Source organism: Lepisosteus oculatus, chromosome 4, assembly GCF_040954835.1.
Source record: "Lepisosteus oculatus isolate fLepOcu1 chromosome 4, fLepOcu1.hap2, whole genome shotgun sequence".
In the NCBI taxonomy this organism is placed as follows: Eukaryota; Metazoa; Chordata; class Actinopteri; order Semionotiformes; family Lepisosteidae; genus Lepisosteus; species Lepisosteus oculatus.
This window is the reverse complement of record NC_090699.1, coordinates 10,145,324-10,162,517: the sequence shown is the minus strand read 5'-3', so window position 1 is coordinate 10,162,517 and position 17,194 is coordinate 10,145,324. Positions and strand designations below refer to the sequence as shown.

Below are 17,194 nucleotides of genomic sequence, written 5' to 3'. Positions count from 1 at the left end.
ACCAAGTGAGGTCATCTGAAATGTGTACATCAAGGAACTTGGTGCTTCTAACTGTCTCCATAGGGGAGGCTGTTGATGTGCAGTGGGGAGTGATCAGTGTGGGCCTTCCTGAAGTCAATGATGATTTCTTTTGTTTTGTTTACATTAAGAGAGAGGTTGGTGTTTGTACACCAGTCCACTAGTTGCTCCACCTCCTCTCTGTATGCTGACTCATCGTTGCTGCTAATAATTATCATATTGCCCAGGTGTTCTAGTTTCCTCCCACAGTCCAAAGACATACTGGTGGGTTAATTGGCTTCTGGGAATAATTGGACCTGGTGTGAGTATGTGTTTGTGTCTGTCTTTGTGTGTGCCTTGTGATGGACTGGCTTACTGTCCAGGGTGTCTCCCTCTTTGCAACCCTTGCTGGCCACAATGGTAGGCTCCCCTTCACCCCTGAATTGGATTAAGTGTTTGGGAAATGGATGGATGTAGCATAAATGATTAACTTTACTATGTCAAGTTGGATTTCCAGTGTTCAGCTCTCCAATCTCTGGGCCTGACCTGTGGAAAGTAGTAACATATAAATGAATGTTCAATTGAGGGAAGTGGACTTGTTGCTTTCCTTGTTTTAGTTTGGTCTTTGATTTCTTGTCAGGGAGGGGCAGCAGCAGGAGAAGGACAGGTCACTCTGACAGCCTTCATCTTAATCTCCATGGCTGAAGCTAAAGTGATCTGTAAAGAACGTTTCATGGTAAGACAAAACAGCTGTACAGCACAGCTCCCCATCCATATTGTTGAATTGCAAATGAAGCACACATGTTTTTGTAAAGTTAATCAATCAACACCTGAAGGCTCAAATCAAACACTTTTGTGGGTGAAAGAAGTTACGTACAATATGAAAAGAAAAATCCCAAACTAAAACAAATCAATTGGATAAGTGTTCATTGATCTCTACGATCTCTTTTTGCCGGGGTGCAGAGCTTGTCTCAGAGGGTGACAAGATCTGCTGGATTCTTGAAGACCCATCTGCCAACCCTGACGCGACCCTACTCTGTGGCCATCACAGCCTACGCTTTAGCTTTGAGCAATCAAAATGATGCATCAACTCTGCTGGCACACCTTGAGAGATCGGGCACAGGTAAGCATTTTTGTTGTTAATAATAATAATAATAATAATAATAATAATAATAATAATAATAATTACTTACACTTATATAGCGCTTTTCTGGACACTCCACTCAAAGTGCTTTACAGGTAATTGGGACTCCCCTCCACCACCACCAATGTGCAGCCCCACCTGGATTGTTCTATGTTAATGAGAGCACACAGTCTCTAGCCACTGGAAAGCTATCCCAAACTGCACTGCTTTTATTCTGCACATACTGTAGCAGCTGTTGAGCCATCCCAGCCTGCACTGTTCTTGCTCTCCACAGTTAGCTAAACTTAAGCCTTGCCAGACTGCACTACTCCTTTTCTGGTGGTTCTGTTTCAGATGGAACGTATTGGAAAGACAGCCAATCCCACTATTACACATTAGAAGCCACCGGCTACGCTCTGCTGACGTACCTGAGGCTGAAGAAAATGGATACAGCTGCCCGCATTTATAAGTGGCTGATTGAACAGGGGAATTCCAGTGGTGGCTTTGGATCGACACAGGTAAAAGTACTAAAACCAAAACTCTCCTGTAGCCCCAATATATACAATGGGAGGCTCTCTAGAGTCTCTCTCTTTACAAGACAAGACTATATAATGTTCCCCTGTGTGACTGTGCCCTTACGCAGCCAGTATCACACTCTTGCAGAGACCAATATAATGACAATAGAAGTAAATAAAAGATTTGAAATTCAGATATAATCAAAGACTGTAGACTTGGTTGCCCCCCAAATGACTCATTGGTGCTGGTACATTGGATTTTGCACCTGTTCTTGAACTGGATTCAATGCTTTGTAGCCACACAGCCACAATGAAAAAAGCATAGGAGCATGCAGGGCAGACATGCTGGTGGACAGACAGACGAACAAATGTGGTTTCCCAGCTTTTTTCTACATTATAGATACACACTACTTGTGATACTGGAGACATCCTTGTGCAGTTTCAGCCTTTATTGAGTTCAATACACACAGCAGCCCAGCATTGAGTCAGCACCATAGGACAGACCGCTAACGTTTTGTTTTACACAGTGCGGCATCATGTGGTTCAGCCACAGGTGAATTTTGTCCTGTTCTGTAAAGTTGATCACCCGTTCTCTAACAACATCATTAGGAACAAACCAATTTGTGCTATTGTTACAAAGTTAGTTCTTACATGACTCTAACAGGGCTTGAGGCAGTTTGGTGACTGACACAGAGCTGCCCAGCTATGTTCATTTATTCCACGCCTTCCACAACACACTTAAACACTGACACTATAGCTTTGAATATGTGTCAATACATTGGTTCTTGAATGAGGAAGTGAGCACCGGAGGATCATGGTCTTTCCCTGCCACGTTTGACAAGCTGTTTTGGAGTTGCGTGCAGGAGCTATCCTGCCAGGATCCCGCGTCGAACGCTATGTACCGGTGACTTGTCTGTGCTTTTCTCGCAGACCACGATGGTGGTGTTCCAGGCACTGGCGCAGTATAAGATCGAAGAACCTGCGGAGGGTGTCCTCGAACTGAACGTGGATATCAGCATATCAGGTCGCAGCACAATTCCCAAGTGGTATTTCAAACTGGGAGGGCTGTCACAAGCTAAATCGGAAAAGGTACAGTACGATGACAGCTTCTGGGGCTGGAAAAGCATGAGATGACGTGAGACGCTGCAGCACAGTGCGTGGGGTGTGGACTGTAATGACTATTGCTCTCCAAAAAGATGAAGCCATAGTCATTACTATGATATGCTTACACTCCTGGTACTCTCTCACATTCCTTCTATAATATGATGGCCTTTGGTTTTTCACCTTTCAGAGATAAACGCTAACAAAGGTCTTATGCTGACTAAAACACCAAATAGGGTACAAAACGTTAACACTGGAAGACAGCAGAAAAGGTTATTCAGTTTTCAATTACTTTTACCTTTCTTTACCTTTCTTCTGGCGCACATTTAAAGGCAGTTCTCTCCCCCGTTTCTGGTGTGTACTGTACTGGTTTGCAGTGTACCTCCTGGTGTGTATTAGGGCTCCTGGCATGTTCTGAATCTATTTAACCCATCAGCTTGCCATTTTTCGAATGCTAACGGACAACAGCATAAGCACCGTTGATTTTAACACACAAGTTAGGTAAGAGCGAAATTTCATAACCTGGAAAATAAAAAGGCTTGGAACTGTGATCACAATACACTTGCAATGGAAATCTACCATCCACAAGGAATAACGATACCCGGGATCAGATGTGCCGAGGAGATTTCTTGCGATTTGGGTTAACCTACTTGGCTGAGGTCCAAGCCCCTCTGTTGGAGGACAAGGAGGCTGCAATCTCCACGCAGAGCAATCAAACCCAGAGGCAGCTGCACAGATTGACTTTGGGTGGACAAGGGAAGCATGTTTATGCATGACAAGAAATGCAATCAGAAGAGGAAGAAACTTGTTCTGTACTCCAAACTTGTTTGATGCGCGAGATGAGACGTGAAAAAAGGTGAAATGGATGGAATTGAGAACCAGTGGGAAAGTGGCTTGGGTGTCATCCCGCATTAAATTCCGGCTAAGAACTTCCATCTAAAGTAATAATAATGATAATAATAAAACATAAAACGTGGCTCCCCAAAGTGTTTGACAATGAGATAAAAAAGCCCATCATGGGAGGAAACAGCAGAGCATTACGCAGTTAAAATAGGGGATTAAAATCCAGTAGGAAAGCAAAGAGGTAGACACAGAACCAGTTCGATAGGAGCCATTCGAAAGAAGAAGGTTTGTAATCTTGATTTGAAAGTGCTCAGGGAAGGTGACTTTTCTCCTGTTCTGAGGGATAGAATTTCTGAGCTTTGGGGTGTAGCAAAAGAAAACCCTGTAACTCATAGAATGTATGAGTGGGCTCGGGGGACAGACAGGAGAACAGAAATGAACTAAGGTTGCAAGGTGGGGGAGTAGGGAGATAATAAGTCAGATGGATACTGAGGTACCAAGCCATGTAGAACCTTACAGGTGAGCATGAGTTGTCGAAGAAAAGTTTAGAAATTGTCGAAGAAAACTCTTCACTCAGGTTAGGTGTGGTCAAGCAGAGTCCTTTATTCATGCGCATGGGGAGGACATAATCATGCAGATCTGAGAGCAGCCTCTCATACAGATCTGTGAGTAACCTCTCCACTGAGATGATAAATGCTATGAGTTTTATACAGCAAATTCACACATTCTAAGGAAAGCTCATTCTAAGTTTCCATATTAGGAGTTGTTTTTTGCTCTACAAACATTTCTTTGTAATTGGCCACGTTCTTCTTAAGAAGCAGTTTTGCCTTGTATACAGACAAAACGAAGTATATAAATGAAAAGTGTGAAATGAGCTAGACATTCTGCTTGTATTGACATTCTGCATTCTGGTTGTAGCATTAATATCAAAAGTCAAATAATATGCTTGCAATTGTTCTTTCATACTGTTGCTAGGTAAAAGGCATTTTTCAAAGCCTACTAGTCACTATCTTATACACTTTAAAAAAGGTAAATGCTAAAATTCTTCCCCAAAGTCGACTGTGAACATGATAGGAAATCATTGCAAGGATTCCAAGAAGGGTAGAGTGTGACTGCTGGTCAAGATTCTGGCTGCTAAATCCTGAACATATTGGAGTTTGTTCAGAGTGAATTTAGATACCTCTCCTGAATAAGAGACCTGAATTAGATGAATGAAGGTTGCATGGTGGGAAGTAGAGGATAGTAATGCAGGCAGACACTGGGATGCTAAGCCCATGTAAAGTCTGGTATGTGAACATGAGCTTTTTGAAGTTGACAGAAAACCTGGATAGGAAGCCAGTGCAAGGACTTAAGATAGAAATGATTATAAAATGTGATCAAAGTATTGGAAGTATATAAAGTTTAGAATGTGTAAATGTAGTCAGATCAGTATTGTACTGTAGCTTATACAAGTGGGTTGCCGTAAATGCTGTGCCAGTAAAACAAATACTGCTAAACTTCCAAAATATCCTCAATGGGAAAAGCATGCAATCCTTGATAATGGAGAGCTGTCTACTTCTTATTCATGAACATTGGGTTTTGTTAAATGAAAATATATGAAAAAAACTTGTAGGTTTGGTGATAAAAAGCCCGAACCACTGAACAGGAAAGCCAGACTTTCTCAAGAATGGAAAAATGTCTTACACTGAACATATTTGTTTTGTCTAAATGAACCAAACGACCAAACTGCGCCATTTAGTGTGCCCAGAAATTAAAGTTGTTGTTTTTTTAAACACCCTTTAAATTAAATGGAGACTGACATAGCACACACAACGTCCTGTTGTGTACTTTTTCATGAAATGGCTACGGTTGAAACCATGTTGAAACCTTGTGTGCTTATTAAAGATGTTTGGGTGTGAGTGATTTTCTTTGCTTAAGTAGACGCTTTAATTCTTTTGCTTTATGTCACAAAGGTAAAACTTGATCAGAACTTCACCGTGGAGGCCACAGGAACTGGAAGAGGAAAACTAGCGGTAGGCTTTTCAAATGCTCAGTTTGCTCATTTGTATATACTGTATAAGTAAACAGAGGCTCTAAATATTGTTTGAACTTTCACCTGTTCAAATATCTTCGATATGCAACATTTAAGCTTTTTACCTTTCATGACTTTGGATCATTTCAGATCTACAGTTCTATTTAATCACTTTACAGTTCAGCCACTTTCCTTCCTAAGATAAGAACATTGCTTCTTCATCTGGGGGGGCAGATATTATCCCAGGAAGCAACAGGTGCAAGGCAGGGTACACCCTGGACAGGGTGCCAGTTCATTGCAGGTCATATAGAGCACCTAGAGGAAACCCAAGCAAACACAGGGATAACAAACGCCATGCTGATAAGATAAGATCACTCTATTGGCCATATACGATTTCTTGCATTAGGGAGTTGTCTTTTGGCATACCCCAGCTTGCTCTCCCTGAGACACACAGGCACACAGACAGGAGAGAGAAGCTGGGGGTCAGAGCGCAGGGTCAGCCATTTTTACACAGCACCCCTAGAGCAGCTGGGGTTAAGGGCCTTGCTCAGGGGCCCGACGGAGTAGGATTCCCCTGATGTCACCCCAGGTCTAGAATTGAACCCAGGGCCCCACTGCTGCAAGGTAGCAATGCTAACCACTGTGCCACACGTGATAAGAATATTCCCATTTTTATTTTCCACCCTTTATTCAGCTCATTCCCACTCATTAACACACTTTGTGGTAAATGATGGACAGAAGAAGCATTTAAGATATTTTGATAGCAACAGGCAATCTCCATCAGCTTTGCGTGGTCTTTGTAGAATCTGTTTTAGATCGGTGGGTTCATCGATACAGTCTGATCATCAGCCATTTCCATTTGAAAAAATTGCAGACGATGATAAATGGGAATTGTACACTTATTCAGTCTGTCATGTGGCTGGTTCCTTTGCAGGTTGTGACAGAGTATTATGTCCTCCCGAAAGACAACCAACAGGATAAATGCCAGTCATTTGACTTAGAAGTTGCCATCAAAGAAGCAGTGGATCGTAAGTGTCCTCATCTTGCCCCTGTCCCGCCTCTGTGGGGTTTTTTCTTGGGGGATTTTGCTATGTTGCCCTCAGAGTCCTGTCCTTGTGGTCTTCCCATGATGTTATTGCTGAACCTTAGAAATTCATCAGAACAACGCCCACGCCCATGCCTTACCTCTCTTATTCTCTTAGAGCTTTTTAAAAACAAGGGCAACAGAGCAGTGAAAGGTGTAGAGTATTTTCAATGGAGTTTATTTAACTAAAGTTCGGGAGGGATGACAACAACCATGCTCAATCATCCCCTGCCATCAGCAATTAGCAATCACTCCCTTCGTCCTTCCTACACCGAATGCTATAAATACCAAATGCGATATCTCCCTCTCCCTCCCATGTGACTTTTGCATCCCACCTCCACCTCTGCAGCTGCCCCTTGCTTCCCCTGCGTGGGGGTCCTGGCCTCCTCATCCTACGGCAAGGAGGTCGGCCCTCACCCAAGCGGGTTAAGCCAAATATTCACTCCACAATAGTTCGCCACACTTTGATTTTGGGGCGTTGTCATTCCTCGTGAATTGACATTATGGAATGGAGAACAAGCAGCTAGAAAAACTATGGGAAGCGAGAAAAGAGCTCTTGTTTGTAAAGACTGTGCCTCCTAAATATATCATCTGTAACAAGCCCTGGGGTGTGTCAGAACAGAATCTATAAAAATAGTCGGGTCCTGGCCAACAGACTCAAACACGGAGCTGTAGCGTTTAACAAAATCCGAAAACTGTCTCTAGGACTTCAATATTCTTTTGTTTAGCAAATTGTTCCTATCCGCCATATTCCTGACAGTAGATATTCAGAGACTGCAAACCTAGTAGTCAGCCAAATAAAAGAGTCATGTTTCTACATTAAGGACTGTACAGTATATTTACTGCACATCCTGCTGAACTGAAGTGAAGCTGGGGAAAATATTACAGCAGGGCATGAGATGAAAAGTTATCCAGATGTTAAGTTAGTCTTAATCTTTCTCCTCCTTTTTTCCCCTTGTGCAGCCAAGGCCCCAGAAAGGACGATCAGGTCCTACACCCTGGATATTTGTATGAGGTGAGTCTGCATGTCCACACTAGATCAGGTTCTCCACCCTGGGTATCTGTATGAGGTGAGCATACTAGTCCAAACTGCATCAGGTCCTACACACTGGAAATCTGTATGAGGTGAGTGCACTAGTCTGCACTGCTGCATTTCATTAAGATGGGTGATTCACCTTCACACCAATGCTTTGTGTACAAGCAAGGCTGTGTACGGCACTTTCATCACACAGTACACAGGTTCCCAAAACACTGACAAGCATTCCAGTGCACACTGGTTCATTTTACAAGATGTGCCAGTAGCTTTAACTGGACAGAGTACACATGACCCACACTCTCAGAAACACAACGTCTATCACAGGGATCACCCCCCCCCCCCAACAATGCTGCAAAGGTCCCCACTTATACAGCTGGTGGACTGGGATACAGCATCTTTCTCAAAGGTACAACAGCACTGTCTGCTGCAAGACCTCAAATTCACAGGCCAACAGGCATGAGTCTAGAGGCTCACCCTCTATTCTCTTTTGTGCCCTGGAATGTGTCATTCGCACCTTAGTCTCATTAAATTCTCCACATGGGGGCAGATGAGCAAACACAGCAAAGAGAACAGTGTTGTCAAAAACTAACCTTTCGAAACAACAGTCCCTTTTGCTTTTTCCTGTAATAAACCTCCCTCCTAGTCATCCAACATGAGGAGATACCCAAGACCCTCACTCCAGATAAGGCTCAAGTATGTGTCAATGTATGATGTACAATGACAACCCTTCATTCATTATTTTTTACACTGAATCCCAGACGTCTTACTACAGATGCAGCATCAAGTAGTTTTCACTGAGAGCTTGTGCTTTGTGAGTGTCTTGCAAGCCACTGTCAGGGGGATGGTGGGGTGAGTTTACATGCTTGCAGCTCACCAAGAATACCCTAGTCAAGTCAAGCTTCTCCATCTCTAGGAGTACTTGGTCAACTAAGTGTCAACTGCTTGGGATCATGATGTAATTGGCTAATGACTGGATTCAGTGATTGGATTACTGGATAAAGGAACCAAGAACCCCTTGTTAATTTGTATAGCCTTAAAATCCATGTTTTTGTTTTGTTGCCCCTTTCAATACAGGTCTTCTGCTTATGTATAAATTCTGTGGTGTCTCCGGGGGAAAATTTTACATAAATGAGAAAAAGTACTCACACCACACTTTTCTTCTTTAATTTCCGTGGAGTTTTACTCGGTTTCTCCAGTCCATTTATCTTCCAACCCAGTCCCCAACCCATCCTCTCAATCCTTATTCAATCCGAGTTCCAAAGTCCATAATGTACCACAAATCCGCGTCGCATCCAAGCCACGAACTGTAAACCGGAATCCATATTTCCTTCCGTTAATCTGTAATTCTTCAATCCTTTCAAACACTGACCCGATTCCTCTATCTCCTCCAAAATGCATTCACCTACTGGCTTCCACACAAGTTCACCCCTTCCGGGGCATTCATATTTTGTTTCCTGACGAGACACACCTGTATCTCCTTGTTTTTAGGAATAAGCCCTTTCCAACTGCGGGTCAAGTGGTTTCTCTTGGCGGCCATCTTGCTCAGGTCTAAGTCGAGTATATTGAGCAGGTCGTTCCTGAAATACCTGTCCTGGATGACCCTTCCCCTGGTCATCTTACACTGCGTATATGCAAAATGTAGTGTATTGTAGCGCTCTTGGGTTCACGTGGGTATGCGTCCTGACCGCTGCTGCCTCAGGTCGGCCCCCCCACCGTCGGGGACTCAAACCTGGGCCTCCGGCGTCACTCAACAGGGACCCAGCCAGTTGAGCTAAAGGGAAATCTCCCATCAGCCCGGCGGCTGCGGTCCCTGCTATTCACAGGGAAAGGCGATGACGTCACCGCGCTGGTAAGCCGGCTCGCACAACCTGCAATGGCGGCTGTATGCGTTACAGTATTATATTGCAAAATATAGAAGAGGATATTAGGATATAATGACATAGGCAGTACATAGAGCAGGATGATATCAAAGTATACTGTAATGAAACGCACTGTGCCTATGGCTCAAGAGTGAGTAAATGAAGGACTGTCTGCACATCATTCTCTTTAATATTCAATTTGGGAGAAAGGCCGGTGCCCGTATCTCCTGAGAAGCACCATCCACCACAGCATGTAAGCTCTGAATGCACTAAAAACGCACGCTAAATGTGTCTCAATTATTTAAGGTTTTAGAACATACTCAGAGGCACTGGCTTTAATGCAGTAGATCCGTATTATTCACCACTGATCTCGAAGGGTCGCAGTCCAGCAGGTTGTATAAGGCATGAGTAAAGACCTGAAAGAGTGGTAAGAAAGGCCAATCAAGAATACGACTGGTTCAGGTCAAGTCAGTAAGGGAACCTGGGTGAAATGAAAAACAGAAAAGAGAGCACCCCCTCTAGGTCCTGGAGTGAATATCGGCGCATTGGCACATATGGATTGGCATTGGCAAAATAGAATAATCCAGAAACGTATCTCGTCGCTGAATAACTGCAGTGCAATGTTTTCTTAACGTGTATCTTTGGTGCATACCTTTGTGAATGTGCTGTACTCTGTGTCACGAACAGTTCTTTCCAGGCCCTATGCAGACGACACGATCTGGATTAGTGAGGAAACACTGGGGGAAAAGCCATGCAGGAGAGGGTATGGAGACAGGGGGCGTGTCCAAGGGGTGCAGGTGTCCAGGGGGAGTGATTCCGGGGCGAACAATCCATGTAAAAGTCCAAACGGGTAATCCAAGACAGAAACGAGAGTCCAAGGCCAGGAGATCCATCCGGGGGTTAAAACACGGGAACTGGGTCGGAACCGGCGGGGGGGATCAGGAACAGAAGGTTAAAATCGTAACGGAGCCAGATGCAGCAGGACCCGGGCTCTCACGAAACAGGGTTCAATGAAGAGCGTTGAGTGATGTCTACGTCTGGCTTTTAAGGTGAAACTAAAGAGGGGCTGGAATAAGGCACAGGTGTGGGGGATGAGGTAGAACAAGGAAGGGCTGGAGCACCCTTAAGAGGAGGAGTAGTGATCGTGACACTCTGCACTCTAACAGACGCTGAAAATCTGTATGATACCATGCTAAAATAACCTTGGACTGCCTTACCTGTGTCTTGTCCCCAGGTACTTGGGTGACCACGATGCTACCATGACCATACTGGACATCTCCCTGCCCACCGGCTGCGTGCCCTCATTAGAGAACCTTCAAAATGTATGCAAATGTCCCGCTTGGGCTGACAGACTACACTTTCTTCTTTTGTAACATTTCGACATTGCAATTAATGTTCCTCAAACCCGCTGGCAGTAGTTAAGAAAAAAACAAAGCTCTGATGAGGTGACTTTTCTCATCACATATTGTTGCAAAGCTCTTGTTTACAGCACTACTAATGATCCTGATAGTCCTTCCTGATTTCTTGATTCTGAAATTGAGGAATTAGCAGCTGTAGCCTGGGCTAGTCTGAATGTACTGAATGTACTGTTAAAATATGTGTTTTTTTTGTTGCAAAAGTTACAAAACAGAGTGGACCGATATATCGACCATTTTAATCTGGACAAAGAGCTGAGCGAGAGAGGATCTCTCATCATTCATCTTTACAAGGTATAGTCTTTAGGGGCTGCAGTGTATAAATGATAGGACAAAGAACTGAGTGAAAAATGGCCTCTCATCATGTAGCTTTCCAAAGCACGATCCTTAGGTATTGTAGGGTATACTGTAAGTGATAGGATAGCAAGACAGTCTCTCTCTCACTCACCATTCATTTTTATTGGGCATAAAGCTTAGGTGCTTAGCATCTAAATGATAGAGTTTCAACTAAGAGTTGGTAGACAGCCTGTGTCCACCCAATACCCCACCACCTCCTGTAGCTGCCTCACAATCTTTCATGGTTATCGAGGCAAGGTAACTTAACCACCTTAACTGGCTCAACAGTGAATGACAAGGAAACCTTGCTAATGGTAACCTGAAGCCATCTCAGAGTGTTACACACAATTGCTTGAAACTGTACTGAACTGTTCATGAAGTCCATACAATGATAATAATAGACAATCATAGAAAATAATAGGTTTGCAGGTGCTGTGGTGTGCATATTTCACAAGCTGGTCCTAAAGCACTTTATTCCAAAATGCTTATTCCAAATGCTTCTCTCCTCCACATTTTTTTCTTTTGAAAAATATCAGTATTAAACGTTAGAAAGTGGTCTCAGAAGATGAAAGTCAACCACATAAAAAGCTGAAAATCCAGCTAAATTAATAACAGCTAGCAAGAAATGAAATGCAAGGAAATTTCAGATGCTACGACCTACGCCAATCTTGAGAAAGGCTGCTTGCCTCTCTGATGCAGTAAAGTCTGCAATTTGTACACGATAATTTCATTGTTTTGATTTCTTGTGTGATCAACCCGGCAGGTTCTGAACGAAACACAGTGCCTCTCTATCACCCTGCACCAGATGTTTGAGGTGAAACTCATCCAGCCTTCCAGTGTGACAATCTATGGGTATTACACCAATGGTAAGGGCAAAAGAACCCTTTCTCTCCAGAGTTACAGTTCCATATAAATCTACACATTTGCTTTAGACGAGGGCTTTTCAGACATGGTCCCTGGGTGCTGGCCATTAGTCAGTGTGTCTGCAGGGTTTCATTGCAGCACAGCTATTTATGAGCTAAACCATCTGGTTACTTTTCCTAACTGGATCAATTTCACAGCATCCCCCAGTTTCTCAGTCGCTGCAGCTTTAAAGAGACCAAGAAAACCTGCAGACACAACACCCTCTCCAAGATCAGGATTGGACACCCCTGGGCGAAGATGAAGTAATAATGCAGGCTGATTGAAAATGTAGCTGTCTGAACAATACAGTCTAAAAAAGGCTGCCTTAATGCAGCAGAGAGAATGGTTTAAATACAACTGTTAGTATTAAGCCAGGAAAAGGGCTGCCTTGATGCAGCAGAGAGGCTGGCTGGAATGAAACGGTCTGAAATAATGCCAAGGTTCCTAGCGGGATGAAAACAGCAGCAGAGAAGGCTGGGGGAGACATAACTTTGGAGGAGACAACGAAAAAGAAAAGAGTGGAAAAATTATGAGCCAAAAAAAAGCAGCGAGAGCTGAATGGCACCACTGATTCAGTGCATGCGAATCCAGGGGGAAAAGAAGGCATCGGTTGGATGAGTGTTTCGGTACTGCAAAGATTAGCACTGAGCGCGTAGCTCAATGTCTGGGCACTGAATAAGCAGGGGCTTCAAATAATATGTTCAATTGCCTGATTGAGATTGGGAGCATCCGGCTTATTGAAAAATTAATGGCCTTTGGGAGATCCATCCTGAGTGCACAGTCACAGTCTTCCACACAAAGTCACATGATTATAAAATATTTCTCAATGAACTTGGGGAAAGACTAAAACCTTCTCTCTTTCAGATATCCGCTGCACAAGGTTCTATCACCCAGTCAAGAAGCAGGCCCAACTAGGAAGGATCTGCAGGGACAGTGTTTGTCGATGCGCCGAAGGTACGACCCAGTCGGCCAAGGAAGAGCATTAAACTCCAAAAGCATGCTGGAAGTCTATGGACTACATCATATCACAAGATTCGATAAGAGCTGATAATGACCAACTCATCTCTGGGAAGGTTTTATGAAATAAAGGTTGCAGACCCATGTGATCTGTAATGCAAGGAAGGACAGTTCCAGTTCTTCAGAGTGGGAACCCTGCAAGTTTTAGAGATGTTTATTGTTTCCAATAGCCAGAGGTCGACACTTCATGCCACGTACCGAAAATCTGAAATTTCCCCAGTGAAAACTATGGGAACATCCCAGTGGAGATACAGTCCCAGGATGTGCTGCACATGAAGGAAGCCCCTCATCCCTGCCTTCCTGCAGGCTTGGATCAGCAGGGATTTTTTGTACTAGAGTTGGTGTCCAGTCAAGGCCAGAGAGAAGCCTTTCTAAAAAGCCTTCCCAACTGACCTGTAGCATATTAACAATTAAGATTAAAGATACATTTATTGGCCAGATACAATTTCTTGCATTAGGAATTTGTCTTTTTGCATACCCCAGCTTCCTCTCCATGAGACACACAGGCACACAGACAGGGAGAGAGAAGCTTGTGGTCAGAGCACAGGGTCAGCCATTTATACAGCACCCCTGGAGCAGTTGAGGTTAAGAGCATTGCTCAGGGGCCCAACAGCATAGGATTTCACTGCTGGCCATAGGATTTAAACTGGCAATCTTCCAGCCACAAGCACATATCCTTAGCCACAGTGCCACCGCTCCGCCCGAGCACTGCTGCTACAGCTGAAGTGAAGACACCCTCAGCCCCATGAAGAACTGGAACCCTGCATCAACATCTTGTCAAACACACTCAGGGATAATTGGTAGAACAGCTGAAATAACTAACAGGTAAAATTCAAAATGAATGATTCGTGATTTCTTTCTCTCTACAGAAAGCTGTAGTGCACTGAAGAAGAAGGATGAGGAAATTACTGTGGATAGGCGATTGATTAAAGCATGCACTGCTACTAACTACGGTACCACAACTTTTAATCTTGACCTTTTACCTTTTGAATCTGGAGTAGGGAAGTACAAATAACTGGTCTCTGAACAACATAACCTGCTATAGATGTGGAAACGTGGTAAAAAGGTTCTTTGTCACAGAGAATGAAACTAAACACATGCCTCAGTGGGTCTTTGTTATTTGGAGATGGAACACATCTGTTAACTTGGTATGACAGTATACTGTCAATGGCAATCAAACACATTTTTATATTACATTGTTACTAACGTGCAATTCATTAACAGTTCTGATGATAAAGTGTCTATTAATGCCAGTGTACAACGCTAAGTTTAAAGGATTCGCTTAAAGGAGTTCTGTTTACTCAATGAGTAGCAAGACCTCTTCATTTACACTAAAAAACAAAATGATCAATGAGTTTAAGTCCCATTAAAAGAGCACAAAAGCCCCCATCTCTCTAGAATCAGGACTGCTGATGCTAACATTCAAGTTAACACTTTGTTTGGCGTTTATTGAATGTTTGGACACAATGCATTTGGGATTCCATGTTGAGCTACTGTAATTATTACCATACCTATATAATTGCAGTGCAGAAGAATGAATGGAGTGCTCCACTCTTACAGCAAGAATCAGGCACCACAGATCTGTGCAGTGCCCGTCTCTCAATTTCCCAAATGAGAGACCACATGATCTATACATGTACTCAGTTCTACTGTATATGAATGTGTAACTGTAGGTATATGTTTGCAGAGTGATCTCTACTGACATACAGTATGTGAGTACTTCTACATTTTAGAAGCCATTTTTGTTGTGTTTTCTCTGCAGTTTTTAAAGCCAAATTAATCAAGAGAAACCCTTCCAGCAGCTATGAGGAATACATCATGGAGATTGAAGCTGTCTTGAAACAAGGTAGCTTTCTTCCCTCTCAGGCCTCTGGCCTGCAATGGCTGACTCAGTGTCCTGTGCAGATGCTTCGTCAGACAAGCCAAATGCCGTTAATCTAAATGAGTAGCACTGTCAGTTGTATTGTCTTGTTTACTGGCTTACCTTTTAAATTGGCTCGGTTCGCAGAGGAACAGAATGTGAAAACGTTATATACTGTATATTGATGGAAAAAAGAAATGCACATTTTCTGGAATGAGAATACTGTAGTTATAGCTTTTGTACTTTCACAAAAAAGTTTTCATTTGGTTTTAAGCCCTCTGACCAGCAATACAGCTTGCTACAACTCGCCAATCACACGATAGCTCATTAGATACACTTTCACCCAATGAGGTCCAGGTGGAACAATACCTGATCAGGTCACCTTTAAAAAGGCCTTCATTCGGAGCTTAGGTCACTACAAGAAAAAGGCCACACGTAGTGATGCAATTTCCATGTGATTTCCATAATGCCTCCAATGTCACCAGAAGCAAGGGAGAGGGCCATTGGCATGCTGCAGGCAGGCATGTCATGTGCCAGCGTTGCCAGACACTATGGAGTAAGCCGCTCCACTGTGTCCCGACTGCAGAGAAGGTTTCAGCAGACCCACAGGACAGATGACTGTCCATGATCCGGTCGCCCTCGAGTGACCACACCAGAGCAGGACCGACACATCAGACAGGTCCATCTGAGAGATCGTTTCAGATCTGCCACCCGTTCTGCTGCAGAAACTGCCGGCAGACACAATGCCCGCATCAGTGACAGGACAGTGAGGCTCCATGCTGCTGGCCTCAGAGCAAGGCGACCTGTCAGAGGCCCTCTGCTCACACCTCCTAGACATCACACCCGACTGGCTTGGGCCAGACAGAGGCTGCGATGGACTCGTCAGCAATGGCATCAGGTCCTCTTCACAGATGGGTCACTCTTCAGCCTGTTCCACTCAGACAGGAAGGCCACTGCTATCCTTAAAGAGAAAGGGCATGTCTTTTCACAGGAGATGAGCTGTTCAGTCTGCCAGTTCAAAGAATGTTCCTCTCTCACGTGGCCTGCAGAGACACTCTGGGCCTGAGAGAGGGGCAGAAGTATTTCATCATCGGACGGCCGCAGGATCAGTTGTGTCCAAAGACAGATACGGATCCGTGAGTTGCTTTTCTTTCAATAACAGGGAACTTGCCAGTTGCCATTCTCTTTTTTACTTTTCGTGTTTGGACGTTTGATCATGTTGATCCAACTTTCAAATCAAGTTTAATCCAACATGGTGCCAGAGATTGGCAACATGTTCCATGTGGCTCTTTAGGAGCATAAAGGCACGAACGCCTAGACTCAGCTTCTTCCCTCAAGCTGTCAGATTACTGAACTCTACCCATACCACTGGCTCACAATGGTGTTTTTTTTGTATGTATGTTATTTAACTTGTTGTTGTTGCCACTGTTCAGTGTTTTTGTTTTTGGTAATTCCCTGACGTATTTGCATTGGAGCACACATGCAAATAAGCATCTCATTGCACTTATGCAGATGGCAATAAACTCTACTCTTGAATTCCCAAAAGGATCATCACCTTGTTTAATGACACCCTCAGGCCAGCAGGGGGAGCATGAGAGCAGGGCCACTTCTCTCTTTATACACCAGACTTAGTCAAGTTTTACATGAACAAACAGTAGTGACACTATGAGTCATCATGTTCTTCTGGTGTTCTTGTGATGTCATGTCAGGAGGTGTGATGTAATCTCTTAATGGCATGCTCAAGAGCACCTAGAAAGCCCACATGAATTGCTGGTGTGTAATCAGGCTAGAAACATCTATTTTCCTAGGTTGCAGTTAAGAAGGTCAGTACTGTATCCCAGCACAGTGTCCTTCAGACGAGCTGCAGAACTGATAATGTCACACAGGAGCTCCATATGCTGAAGTTAATGTGCTCCCAAACAAACACGATAAATAACTCAATGTTCATTTTACATTTATCCTGCAGTCCGGCACTGCTCTCACACAAATTATTTTAGTATCCTAAATGAAGCCTATACCTAAAAAAATAATCCCATAAAATCAAATGTTTTGGGTTATCAATGTAGTATTTTTCCCTTCATTTTTTTTTATCT

The 17,194-nt window shown here is 43.6% G+C and overlaps 1 protein-coding gene across 1 annotated transcript in view; it reads left to right on the top strand.

Annotated features, from left to right (window-relative positions):
• Nucleotides 1-17,194, top strand: part of LOC102687466 (complement C3-like) — a 49,088-nt gene that overhangs the window by 31,473 nt on the left and 421 nt on the right. Inside the window, exons 27-40 of the mRNA XM_069188614.1 lie at nt 638-733; nt 961-1,120; nt 1,475-1,638; nt 2,566-2,724; nt 5,532-5,591; nt 6,525-6,618; nt 7,638-7,689; nt 10,804-10,891; nt 11,189-11,278; nt 12,084-12,186; nt 13,088-13,177; nt 14,110-14,193; nt 15,003-15,086; nt 16,093-16,237. Of these exons, the coding sequence (XP_069044715.1) occupies nt 638-733; nt 961-1,120; nt 1,475-1,638; nt 2,566-2,724; nt 5,532-5,591; nt 6,525-6,618; nt 7,638-7,689; nt 10,804-10,891; nt 11,189-11,278; nt 12,084-12,186; nt 13,088-13,177; nt 14,110-14,193; nt 15,003-15,086; nt 16,093-16,237 (1,469 nt within the window). The remainder of the gene's footprint in view (nt 1-637; nt 734-960; nt 1,121-1,474; nt 1,639-2,565; nt 2,725-5,531; nt 5,592-6,524; nt 6,619-7,637; nt 7,690-10,803; nt 10,892-11,188; nt 11,279-12,083; nt 12,187-13,087; nt 13,178-14,109; nt 14,194-15,002; nt 15,087-16,092; nt 16,238-17,194) is intronic.